Source organism: Amblyraja radiata, chromosome 18 (assembly GCF_010909765.2).
Source record: "Amblyraja radiata isolate CabotCenter1 chromosome 18, sAmbRad1.1.pri, whole genome shotgun sequence".
NCBI classification, from domain to species: domain Eukaryota; kingdom Metazoa; phylum Chordata; class Chondrichthyes; order Rajiformes; family Rajidae; genus Amblyraja; species Amblyraja radiata.
Window position 1 is genome coordinate 17,518,695 of NC_045973.1, and position 14,070 is coordinate 17,532,764.

General features: G+C 41.3%; 1 protein-coding gene across 1 annotated transcript in view; it reads left to right on the plus strand.

The window, feature by feature from the left end:
• grm7 (glutamate metabotropic receptor 7) overlaps nt 1-14,070 on the plus strand; it is a 532,223-nt gene that overhangs the window by 317,976 nt on the left and 200,177 nt on the right. Inside the window, exon 8 of the mRNA XM_033036752.1 lies at nt 2,957-3,096. Within this exon, the coding sequence (XP_032892643.1) occupies nt 2,957-3,096 (140 nt within the window). The remainder of the gene's footprint in view (nt 1-2,956; nt 3,097-14,070) is intronic.

A 14,070-nucleotide genomic window follows, 5' to 3' on the forward strand; every position in this document is an offset into this window, starting at 1 on the left:
GCCAAGAAAAGGCAATGAGACATTTCTTGTTTTAACATCTTTTTGAGACAGAAATGATCAATATGTTTGTCGTCTTTTTTCCAGTTCTTGTTAAGAGAGAGTTTGAACAAGACTATTATACAAATAGTTTTGACAGAGTCTGCCACAATTCATACTGCTATAAAAATAGGGTAATATCACTCAAATATCATATTATCCAATGACATTGATGAGAGTTTGGCTTTTTGGAGATATGGTTAAGGGACAGCAAATTGTGATGTGTGTTTATTGTATATCTACTAAGGGTCCTCTCATCCCATCCAACTAATTGGAAACCTTTGATCCATCTTTAATCAGACTTTATCGCTCTCCAATGTTGTATTTCTCTGTGCCTTATTTATGTGACAATAAAGTATTCCATTCCATTCCATGTATCTTGTACTAATTGGTGCGTCCTTCATCTGTGCACTGTGGACAGCTTGATTCAATCCATACGTAGTCTTTTCTCAGCCTGGATAGCACGCAAACAAAAGCTTTTCACTATACCTCAGTGCACGTGACAATAATAAACTAAACTAAATTAGACTGCAAGTGCCAATGTCAACATCTGAGCACTTTTGATACAATTACACAGATGCAGTCAAATCACAACCACAATGTTCAAAATAATTCAAACACATTATCTGGTCTTTTATTTAGTAGCTTTAATGTGGCATCACTGATCATAAATTGTCACTTTCCCAGCAAATGCAACCAAGGTATTCCATTGGCCATAAAAGCACTTTGACGCAGTGAGGGGTAAATAACTGCACATGTTCTTTGGCTTATCAGTTTTGAAAGATCACCAGATTCAGAAGCTGAGAGTGAATTTGCTCCAGTTTGCTCCAGCATCGCAATGACTTGTTGCTTTGTAGATTAATGAGCTACTGCGAATCACCCCCAGTGGCGGTGGCTAGTGGGAGGATCTCAAGTTGTCAATGGCCATGTTTGAGTTAAAGGGAATTAAGTCAGGTCTCAATGGTCTGAATGGCCTCCCATTTCATATGTGAATTCGAATTAGATGTGATTTTAACTTTTACCAACCACAGAACACTTCCATCAAGAAAAATGATCTAATTACTTGTAGCACACGATCTGTGACTTATAACAAATGGTTGTCCAGTTGTCTGATTCAGACTTCTTCAGAAGTTCATAAATCATAGAAGCAGAATTAGGCCTTTCAGCCCATCAAGTCTACTCTGCCATTCAATCATGGTTGATCTGTCTTTTCCTGTCCACCCCATTCTCCTGCCTTCTCCACACAACCTTTGACCCAGTTACTTGTCAAGAATCTGTCAATGGCCGCAATGGTGGTGCAGCAGTTAGTGCTGCTGCCACAGCTCCAGGGACCCAGGTTTGATCTTGATCTTGGATATGGTCTGTGCAGAGTTTGGGTGTGGGTTTCCACTCACAATAAAGGAAATGCTGGAAGATGAATTAGCTGCTGTATATGAAGCCGGTACGATTAAGGCCATGATGGCACATATGGGATAGAATTAGTTGCAGAGCACAGGAAAATAAAGAGAGAGAGAATGTGACTGATGGTGATGGCTCAATGAACAACATGGCTGCCTTCTATATCATTGCAAGTAAACAAAAACAATTTAACCACTTTTATCTGGTAAAATATCCCAGGGTTGACAGAAAGCCACAAACAGTAGGACAAGCGAAAGGTAGGTTTTACGAAGTATCTTAGAGGGAGAGGTGGAGAAGCAGGGAATTTCCAAACAAAGCTTTCAGCCACAAATGCCTGAACATTCTCCTGGTGTCTTGGCCATGGCCTATTCTGCAAGCAAAATTTTATTTTTAAAAAGTAATTCTGTCATGTGCAAATTGACTGCTGCGTTTGCATTGATGGCTAGCTTTTTAAATTGTTTAAAGAGCTATCTTTTTCACTTCTTAAGAGTGTTAATGGAGTTGCAGAATAGCCAGCTCATTGATTTATTTTAATGTGGTTCATTGATGCCTAGTGTGGATGTCAGTTCAGGATGTTCCTGTAATACACTGTTAGTAACGAGTTAGTGGAATATAACATAATTATATGCTTAAACAATAAGACTCATAGAAACATAGAAAATAGGTGCAGGAGGAGGCCATTCGGCCCTTCAATCCAGCACCGCCATTCATTGTGATCATGCCTGATCGTCCCCAATCAATAACCCGTGCCTGCTTTCTCCCCATATCCCTTGATTCCACTAGCCCCTAGAGCTCTATCTAACTCCCTCTTAAATCCATCCAATGATTTGGCCTCCAATGCCCTCTGTGACAGGGAATTCCACAAATTCACAACGCTCTGGGTGAAAAAGTTTTTTCTCACCTCCGTCTTAAATGGCCTCCCCATTATTCTAAGAATGTGGCCCCTGGTTCTGGACTCGCCCAACATTGGGAACATTTTTCCTGCATCTAGCTTGTCCAGTCCTTTTATAATTTTATATGTTTCAATTAGACCCCCCCCTCAACCTTCTCCTGGTATACACGTATACATGAATGAAATGTATACTTTTACGTATACAAGGTGGATACGTTATTTTCATTATCTGATACAACAATCCCTTTTTGTTAAAAAAGGGGAATAATGTGAAGTATAGCTGGTTTTGGATGCGTCACGATTTCCCAGCTGAGTCTGGCCTCTAAGGATAATATCTCTCACAGGCAGATGGAGCAATGCTGTGCGAATAAAAAATAATATTTGGTGGCTTCATTCCTTGGCTTGATTCTTCCTAAAGACCTCACCAAGGGTTCATTCTAATGCTCAGTGCCATGTAACATTTTTCTATTAAGTTGGCACAATCAATTATTCCTTAAAGCAGTCCATTGAAGACTTTGCTAATTAATCAGACGGAATGATTGGAATTTATTTGCAACACTTGCAGAATTTCTCTCTCTGTTTGCCTGCGTCATTAAATCAGTTACATTGGTGGTTCTTTTTCCTTCTCAGGTAGTGCTGGAAACCCCGTGATGTTCAATGATAAAGGTGATCCTCCCGGCCGTTATGATATCTTCCAGTATCAGCTCATTGCTAACAATACCTGGGACTACCGCCTCATTGGGCAGTGGACAGAGCAACTGTACCTCAATGTAAGTCCCACCCTGCTGGACTCTTAACAGCCATGGAACATTGTGCAGCTGGTAAAACCAATATGTTTCTCCCAAGGGGACATCTTACTTGAAGGGAACATGGCAGTAAGGTAGGGCTTGGGTACTGTGGCATTAATATTTTGGCCCATGCTTCCCCGCCCCCCCCCCCCCCCCCCCCCTCCCCCCCCCGCTATAAATCACTGAATGCACTAGTTTCCTTTTATATTGCTGGTTGCATAAGTGCTTCATTACATCCCTCAGGCAGTTGCAGGTATCACACAAAGCATTGGAATCGTTGAGGCTGTTTCCAATAGCAACACACCCTTTGAAATAGCACATACTTATGTAGAATCTATCCACAGCACAACATCCAATGTTAGTGCCTTGCCGTGATCCATATCCGTTGCTTTATTAGCAAGATAACTGCTTGATGGAAGCAATTTAAAGCTTAACACTTGGAGAACAGGACGGTGCAATGGTGAAGCTGGTAGAGCAGCTGCCTCATAGCTCTGACAGCCCAGGTTTGATCCTGACCTCCAGTGCTGCCTGTGTGGAATTTGGTGCCTTCTTTCTGTAACTATGTGGGTTTATTCCAATGCTCCAGTTTCCTCCCACTCTCCACTATCTGGTGAGATAATTAGCCACTGTGGAGCTGAGTGGTAGAATTTGCAGGTAGTGGATGGGATTGTGGGGTGAAGAAAATAGATAATGTAAATGGATACATGTAGTTGGCACAAACTTTCTGGGCTGATGGGCCTGTTTCCATTTTTGTTTGGTTCTCAGGAAGCAGCCTGCGACTTGTTCATGTTTAACCATTTGGTCATTTGCATAGCACTACCTATCAGTTAGATTTCCTGGTTATCACAGCATGTTTTTCCCAATACAATACAGACTGATACAAATGCAAAATTATAGCATCTCTTTGAGGTATTCTTTAGATCCAAATCACACTGGGGATATTAGTATATAAAATGGAGAAGCAGCAGGTTAAGAAACTGAAGCTGGTATTTCGGGTGGAGACCCTTCTTCAGACTGAAGAAGGGTCTCGACCCAAGATGTCACCCATTCCTTCTATCCAGAGATGCTGCATCAATATATAAACAAATTGAAAAGGATGGTTGTAGAAACAAGGAACTGGACGATGGTTAATACACAAAAAGACACAAAGTTCTGGAGTAACTCAGCAGGTCAGGCAGCATCTCTGGAGACCATGGATAAGTGAACATGGGTTAGGATCCTTCTTCAGAACAAGTAAAGCTGCTGACTTCAAGGCATGGTTGCCCAAATTCCCCTGCTTGTGGTGATAATGGGATTCAATTCTCTACAGGTTTAAAAAGCAAACTACCTTGGTGTCAATGTCAGGATGTATTGATGCAACACTTACTGTAGGGTTCACTTGACTTTAAGTGTGCAACACTAACTGGAGTTAAATAATTGCTGAAAAGACCAAGGTGACAAGCTGCCTCCTGAAAGGAAAGCACATGTACTCCCAAGCAATCTTGCTGGCCCTCACCAGCAGTTTGACTAAACAGATGCAGACATCAAAATATCGTAGGAATAACAAAGCAGCCAATGTATAATGTGCATGGATTAAAACAATAATTTATTTTGAACTATTTGGGGAAGTTCCAAACTTTCTAGCTGGAAGTAGCCTGAATTTGACACTAGCTTTAATGAATACCAGCCTAGCATATATAACTCACAGAAGCTTGTGTGGGAGAGTGTTCATGACAATTGATGTGATTTATGATGTGCATTTGAATTTCTGGCCAGCACAAGCGACAAGAAAATTGCCCTGGAGGTCGGTGTATAATTGCCAGCGTGGTTTCAGAAAATAAAAGGGTTGTCAGAGGAAATGGAAGACTATTGTAATCAGGAAATACTTGCGGCTGTGCCATTTCTATCTGAAATCTGATATTTAACAAGGCAGCTTTCCCAGCTTTGACTCTTGCAAGTAAACAGAGAAATCCACAAGGATGTCCATTGATTTGGGTGCTGCTCCCACCCTAATCTGATGGAATGAAAGGGTCTTTTGTGAGGAAAATTAAATCGTAGCCACTGAAAGTGTTTGTCTGCCCTTCCTATAAATAAACTAGACTATCTTCTTCTTCTTGCGTATGGAGTGCACACCCTAAAGTTGTAGGACAACTTGTTCTATTTGATCTTATTTGATTGTGCACACCAGGTTGATTGCATTCGTCGAAACAAGGCGGACCACATGAAGGTTGCCATCTCCTACCCCAACTAGAACAAGTAGAAAAAGATGAAACATATTTCAGCACCATAAATGAAAGGAAAAAAAATGTTAATGAAAGATCTTCACCAATATCTATCTGTCTGTCTGTCTGTCTGTCTGTCTGTCTGTCTGTCTGTCTGTCTGTCTGTCTGTCTGTCTGTCTGTCTGTCTGTCTGTCACAGGTGCCCACTTGACTGTAGGATTTAGACTGTAGAGATACATCAAAATAGCACAGTGAAAATAACACAGACACTGACTATAATTTAGATTTACTCTGCATTTGGATTAATATAGCACTTCTGAACATTGAAAATAACCGATCAATGCAGGAGTTAATTTTTTCATCAGCCTTTATTAATACTATCCAATATTTTTGAATAATAGTGACTATAGAGCTTAAAATATGGCATGGCTTAGGCTTGGTAACCTGTTGTACTTCACTGCAGCATTTACAGCTTTAAATAACCTTGACTATACTTGCTTGACTGTCAAACGTGCAAAGTTGCACTCCTAATATTAGTCCCTGCAGTTCTCTTCTCTGCTTGTTCAGTACATTTCTGAAGGTCATCTTGTCTGCCCATTCTAAACAGAATATATTTCTCCCACACACCACCCTACAGGTTACAAATGCTTTTGTAATTTCAAAACTGTTTTTTTCATTCATATATATATATATATATATATATATATATATTTGAAAGTACAATACAATAGGCACACATCTTTCTTTACATTCATTGTATCATCAAACTAATTTGTTCTATCACCAGTGCCATTTGGGTTTCCTCTATCAGCAATACTTACAAAGCTTTTGATAAGTTGTTAGACAGGACTGCAACCCCCAAGACTGGTCCTTCCAAACAGAACCTCTGTGATGAGGTTCATCCCTCAGCATGTACTCTTGCAACTAGGAGAAAACCCACATGGCCACAGGGAGAGTGTACAATTGTGTACAGGCAACACCCGTAGTCAGGATCGAATGTGGGCATCTGGTGCTGTAAAGCAGCAACTCCAACACTGTGCCACCGTGCCACCCCATCAGCTTAAACTGGTGTTTGCCAATACCACAATTGAACCAAGTAGCCTTTTGCAAAGGCAGCTGGACATGTAGCTATTAGTGGTTCGACATCTGTCAACATACATTTTATGCAGAGCCTACGCTGGATAGAAGAGGTGTGGCTTTGTCACTGTTCTAGAGTCTAGTTCCAGTTTCCCATTGTTAATCAATTTAGCCCCTAAAGAGCATAAAAGCTAGGACCTCACACTAATCCTTTTTGTAAAATAAAATTTAAATCTTGAATCTGGAATGTTGTACACATATCTGGGAATCCACATCTTATGAATTGGGGCCTCAGGATATAGCAACCACAGTAACACAGAAGAGGGACTCGAGTCCCAAGAAGACAGAAGTGAAACTAGGATTGTGTAGGAAGAAACTGCATATGTTGGTTTAAACCAAAGATAAACACAAAAAGCTGGAGTAACTCAGCGGGACAGGCAGCATCTCTGGAGAGAATGAATTTGGGGACGTTACAGGTCGAGACCCTTCCTCAGACTGCTTGTTCTCAATATTGCATGAGGTTAATGGGAGATTTTGATAGAGGTAATCTAAAATGTAAAGGGTTTGATAGACTCTTGGAGACTTTTTATTGACAGGTGAGTCAATATCAGGGTCACAACTGGAGTGATTGGACAAAACGCAGAGGTGAGATGAGCAATTCTTTTCCCAGCAAGTTATTATAATCTGAAATGCGCTATCTGAAAGGCTGGTGGAAGTAGATTGAATACTGACTTTGAAGAAAGATATTGGACAAATAGTTGAAGGGTAAAATAATTCCAAGCCTATGGAGGAAGAGCACAGAAGTGGAACGAAGTTGATTGCCTTTTCGGAATTGGCAGAGGCACAATGGATTGTATACCTATCATCTGTGCTGCTGGATTCTATGAGTTCCAATCTCCAACTTTTGACATTAACTGATCCCAGCTGAGATAATAACAAACATACAGCAACTGACCTAAAATCTCTGGGGTAGAAAGGAGAAATTTGATTGTGGATCTTGTGCCTACTGCCTCAAGATTTCTCATAAAGTTTCTCATCTACATGCAAGTTAATTGAAGATGAATATAAATTTAGCTGTAAAACCTTCTGTAGTTGTCAGTCCTGTTGCCATTTACTGTTAACTTTACAAGGGAATGATCTGGTACTGGGCATCTTTTGAATCACTTCCTCCAGGAAAAATAGAAGGGGTTAGATGTTGTTAGGAAAGTTACCTTAACTTGATAGCATTGTAAACTGACTGCAAGTTTTGAACTTCAAGGAACATGTCCAGCTATTCTCCATTCTATTCTAAAGAATCTAAATTTAACATGGAGAGAATAAGTGCAGATATGTTTAAATGTATTTTCAAAGACTGAAATAGTCTGAAGCATGAAACAGCAGTCAGGGTAGACAAATAAATTAAAGCTGAGGTGAAGTTCCTTTGTTAAAAATAACATAAATATTTTTAAAATTCATTGTTTAAAAAGAGAACAGCAAGAAGAAAATACCCACAACAGCATGCAGAAATGTAGGTTCTCAAAGTAGAATAGAATAATTTATTGTCAGTTAATTTTTTTTTCACCCATTCCATCTCTCCAGAGATGCTGCCTGTCCCGCTGACTTACTCCAGCTTTTTGTGTCTATTTTCAACGAAACAACCCGCAAGTTCAACATCCTGAGTTTGTGCTTCTCTCTATCACGCAGAAATAGCAAACAACTGATTTTCTCCAATCCTCTCATCACTGAGGGCTTTCAGCAGAGCTCTCTGGATCAGTGGAACATCTTTGACAGCATCTTCTGCATTCCCAAGTCTAATTGCTTGTTTGGAGGTCAGTGGTTGGTGCCTTTTTTTAAATGAGCAGTGACAGATTTATTGTTATTGCAGCAAAACCCAGTCCTCTGACACCCTTCCTGACTCTTTCACCAGAGACCATTGTCCCCCTCTTTTACTCTGGGTGTACTCTGAGCACACAGACTGCACCTGCCCAAAGGTTTGGCTCACTTTAATTTTCTTGAGGCCAATTGGGGAAAGTTAATCAACGCTGGCGGAGGGGCATGCACAACTCATGTAAAATCAAACATCTCCTTTGTATCATTTAATTTTTCAAATGCTTTGATCAGTCCATTCACCAAACTTTTTGTACTGACAAGGGAATATTATCATATTTTTAACCCGCCAAGCTACAGTATTTAATAATAATCAAATAATATAGACAATTTTGTGGCAGCATATTCAACTAGTTATGTTTAGTTTAGAGGTACAGCATGGAAACCATTGAAATCCCACACACTAGTTCCATGTTATCCCACTTTCACATCCTACACACAAGGGGCAATTTACAAAAGCCAATCAACCTACACACCTGCACGTCTTTGGAATGTGGGAGGAAACCGGAATACGCGGAGAAAACCCAGGCGATCACAGGGAAACGCACAAACAGATAGCACCCTTGGTCAGGATTGAACCTGGTCTCTCATGCTGAGAGGCTATGCCACCTTGAAGGTTTAAGGTGCATTCCTAAACAAGAATAGAGCGGTAGATTTTCCGCCTTACAGTGCCAGAGACACTAGTTCAAGATTCAAGAGAGTTTATTGTCATGTGTCCCAGATAGGACAATGAAATTCTTACTTTGCTTCAGCACAACAGAATATAGAAGGCATGAATACAGAACAGATCAGTGTGTCCATATACCATTGTATAAATATATACACACATGAATAAATAAAACATATAAAGTGCAAATAAACTGATAATGGGCTATTAATGTTCAGAGTTTTGTTTGAGTTGAGTGTAATGGCCTGATGGCTGTGGGGAAGAAGCTGTTTCTCAACCTGAACGTTGCAGTCTTCAGGCTCCTGTACCTTCTACCTGAAGGTAGCGGGGAGATGAGTGTGTGGCCAGGATGATGTGGGTCCTTGATGATGCTGCCAGCCTTTTTGAGGCAGCGACCTGACTATCCTATCGATCCTGCCTGTACAGAGTTTGCACATTCTCCCCATGACCGCATGGCTTTCTCCCGGTGCTCTGGTTTTCTCCCACACTTTAAAGATGTACAGGTTTGTAGGTTATTGGCTTAGGTAAGAGTTCTAAACTGTCCCTAGTGTGTAGGATGGTGCTAGTTTACAGGGATCGTTGGTTGGCCAAAGGGCCTGTTTCCTGTATCTCGAAACTAAACTAAACTAAGAAGGGAATCTGCTTATGGATCAAAAGATGGTTTGAGAGGTCATTGTGAAATGTTTATGATTACATGAGAGGCTATGTTTAGAGGCTGAATATTATGATGCAAAGCAAGTAATAAATCCATGGGACTTAATGGAACAGAAAGGTAGAGCATTACTTGAAGCTAGCACAGTGGTTACCACAGGGCTAATATAATAAAATATAACAAAAGGCTGCTGAATGCTGAACACATTTTTAAAAATCAGAATTTGTTTTAAAAATTCTATTATAGGGGTGATTGTTTCATTTTTAATGAAACATTTGTGTTTATTTCTTGTGACATTTTGTAATTATTAGAATTATTCTCCTGTCAGATGACAGGATGCAGCTGTGGTGTTCTTGACTGAATCTGCATTGTCACGCTGAAGGGCACAATTATACCTTTACCGACAGTTTACCAGAATATATGATGCGGCGCAGACGGTTCATTTCCCACTGTGTGCTGTAGGCAGTACTCTGAAAATACAGTGATAGTTAACTCTATTTTGCAATACTAAAGTACAGAAGGTACTATGGCTAAAACAGGACAGCGAGGATTCAAAAAGAGACAGGTTAGTTCAGTGATACAGCATGGAAACAGGCCCTTCGGCCCACCGGGTCTGTACCAACGAGCGCACTAATACTATCCGACACACATTAGAGATAATTTACAATTATACCAAGCCAATTAACCTACAAACCTGTACATCTTTGGAGTGTGGGAGGAAACCGGAAACCGGAGATCCCGGAGAAAACCCTCGCAGGTCACTGGAAGAAAGTGCAAACTCCATACAGACAGCACCCCATAGATAGGATTGAACCCAGATCTCTGACTGGAAGTGCAGGAACTCTACCACTGTGCCACTGAGCAAGAATGAAAAAGAAAATGTAGCTGTGGAGTGTAAAGAGAAAGCCTGGCAGTGGGGAGAGAAGATCGTTGTGTGCACAGAAAACTAGAGTGCTGATGACCTGATGCAGCTGAAGCTTGTAGGGTGAATGTTTGGATATGTTCAGCATGCAATGAAGATTAACTGGGCCAGGTACAGAGAAACTATTTACTGCCTAGGCAGAATCAAAAATAAACTTCATTACACCTCCGTCATACCTAAGCACTTCATGGAATGAGGTCAGAAAACAGGTGCACACAATCGATGGTGAAAAACAAGTTCTCTTCGAAGAAAGATTGTAGCTGCTGCAACTTCTGGCGATTTCAAGAATAAGAATGTAATGTTTGTTAGATGTGTTTCAAGGGATGTTGAACTAAATGAAATAGAGTCACAGATTATCTCTGAGCTGAATGAATAATGGACCAGGCATGAATGGCTCTCTCCTTATCCCTTGGTTGAACACCTTGTTAGAAAGTGTTTTATAATTACTATGGTGCAACAAAGCGGATTAAACTAAGCATGTTTGTAAGAAACCTCAGTGAAAATCATAACTAAATGGCGAACTGCATGCTTTGAAACCTGAATCAATATCTTAATCATGTTTTATTTAGATGTGTTGCTCCATTGGTTTTATGCAAGCGTGCTGATATGTTTTGCATGCTCTGAACAGCTTGTGTCCACTCATTAATCATACCTACACATTCTGCTCCTATCATGAGTTCCAGGGCAAATATTCTTTAAGCTCTCCTGCGGTGTGGTCAGTGTGGGATTCTGATATGACCTGTTGTCAAAGTGATTGAATGTGCCTAGTGTCGCTGTCTATATCACCATTCATCACCCTTTCCACACTCCGCTTCTCAAGTTACACATCACTGTGGTTCATTGCGCTGGCAATGAACTATTCGACGGTGAATGGAATGGAATTGAAGGAAGCATTGATTTGTTGGGAGTTATTCAGTTTTGTCCTTCCTGCCACTTTCTAAGCAATGCACAGACACCTTGAATGCAATTATACCACAGTAGGGTACGGGTATGCAGTATAATGCAGATACATAAACCACCCAGAAATGCTGCAGGAATACTTGAACAGCAGTATTCTGCCAAACCTGGATACTGCAGTGATTCTGCAATGGTTTCACATTAATCTGTATTCATTGAATTTTCTGTCCTTATCGGTGGCCGATATTAACCATATCCCCTCCCTTTCTTCCTTCCCTCACCCCCATTACAGTCCACCATCCCAACCTAATTTAAACCTGAATCGATGTATCAAGCTGCTTCAATGTGGCTTTTTTCGCCGTGTGCCTTTAGTTTAGTTTCAAGATACACCGTGGAAACAGGCCCTTCAATCCACGTCGACCATTGATCACCCACACACCAGTTCTATGTTAACCCAGTTTAATATCCTACATACGGGGCAATTTACAGAAATCAATTAACCTACAAACCTGCCTGTCTTTGGGATGTGGGAGGAAACTGGAGCACCCAGTGAAAACCCACGCAATCAAATGGACAAAGTCCACACAGACAGCAACCATAGGCAGATCAAACCTGGGTCTCTGGCCCTGTCAGGCAGCAGCTCTACCAATGCTCTACTGCGCTGCCCTGTTCTTTACTGGAAAGAAAAAAACAGATTTGTTAGGATTTCGACCTGACTGGCCTATCTCTCTCCCCCCCCCCCCCCCCCCCCCCCCGCAATCTAACGCAATTACCAAACCCTAATTCAAATGATAAATTAAAAAGAAGACAGAGAATTTGAACTTGCAAGCCCTAAATTCGTTGTATCCATTTTTACCTCTGGCGCTTGCTCAGTGTCTATATCTGCGTGTGAACTATACCAAGTTGAGAGAGAGCATCAAGAATTTGCCAGTCATGAGTCTGACTGAGGCAGCAAGATCTTCTTTCTCACTTACTTTAAATTCAGGTAGTCGCTGTTGCAGTTGGGTCCGGGGTATGTACTGTAATACTGTAGACAAACCACATGAGCCTTAACATTATTTTTGACACCAACCGCAACGACTGCCGTGTCTACGTGAGACAGCACTGGAGAGCAGGTCTTGCATGGAAGGAAGATTAGCTGAGAGAAGGCATTGCACATGAGAAGAGGTGGTTAGTAATCAACCTGGCAATTAATCAAAGAGCAGTACTGAGGAGGTTGTGGTTCACTGGGGAAGCAATTACAGGAAATATACATTGGCAGCTCCAGATTTAGTGGAATCTTCGGTGGTTCAGTTGGCTTTATTTTGACAGCAGTAATTAATTTTCTTCCACATCTGGCTCTTTCTGGAAACCAGAGGGTGGTTGTGGGCATTGGGCAAGGTGGGTGCGCACTTCAAGGCTGCTGGGTTCAATATCTGAGAGTGCCTGGCAGCATTAGAGAACAGGGAGCATTGCAGCTAAAAATAGCAGAGCCCAGGGTACTCTTCCCGAGACTTGTGACACTGATTAGCTCCATGAACAGGAAGTTGCAGCTTCAACAGCATGAGCCATTCCTAGAACATAGAACAAAGAACCGTACAACACAGGAGCCACCATGTCTGTGATGAACATGATGCCAAATATAATTAATCACCTCTGCCTGCAAGTAACCCATATCTCTCCATTTCCTGCAGATTCATGTGCCTATCCTAAAGTATCTTAATCACCACTGTTACATATACTTCCATTACCACTCCTGGCAGTGTGTTTGAGGCATACGCCACTGTGTTTAAAAGATATATATTGTCCCACTTGTTTCTTTAAACTTTGTCCCTCTCACCTTAAAGAAATGCTGTCCTGTGTTTGGCATTTCCACCCTGGGGGAAAAGATTCAGACTGTCCACCCTATCTATGTGTCTCATAATGTGTTTCATGTTGTGTTCCCATGAAAGTAATTTGAAGACTCCGTAAGGCAGGAGAGATTCTTAGACTGTCTAAATCCCCCAACCGGGACTAAATATGTAGGCCAGTTGGTCTCAGTATCTCCAGGTTCTTTTTAAACGTAATGCGGGTTTCTGCCTCCATTACAGTTTCAGATAATGAATTCCTGTCCAGTTCCATTGGGTGCAAAAAGTTTTTCTTCTTTGCTCCCCCCTTCCCCCCCCCACTAAACCTCTTACCATGATCAACCAAGATATGTAGCAGACCAGGTGCAAGGGCTGAATGGCCTACAATACCATTTATTTCCCAATGGACCACATCAGAGGTAGAACATTTTGTTTAGATATTGGAAACGTCGTATTTCCATTACCCTTCCACAGATACTGCCTGACCGGCTGAGTCCCTCTTTGTTTTTTGTTCAGGTTTCCAGCATCTGCGGCCTCTACGGCACAGTGAAAGTGGTGCACTGCCTTCCAAAGTGCCCACTTGCCTACCACTACCCACATGCCTCCCATTGCCAGCCCCAGCAGCCGTGTATCTAGCATTCTCTTGTTGGCTTTATCATCCTCTTTAGAAGCCAGCAAACTGGACTGGAAGTAAGCTGTTCTCAACTCTGAGGGACAGTCTAAAAAGAATAGAGTCCAGGATATCAAAATGATTGGTGGATTAACATGATTAATGTGTTAACAAGAAAGAACTCATGGTATCACAAAACAAATTCTTCACTGCCTGTCAGCTCATTATTATGTTGAAT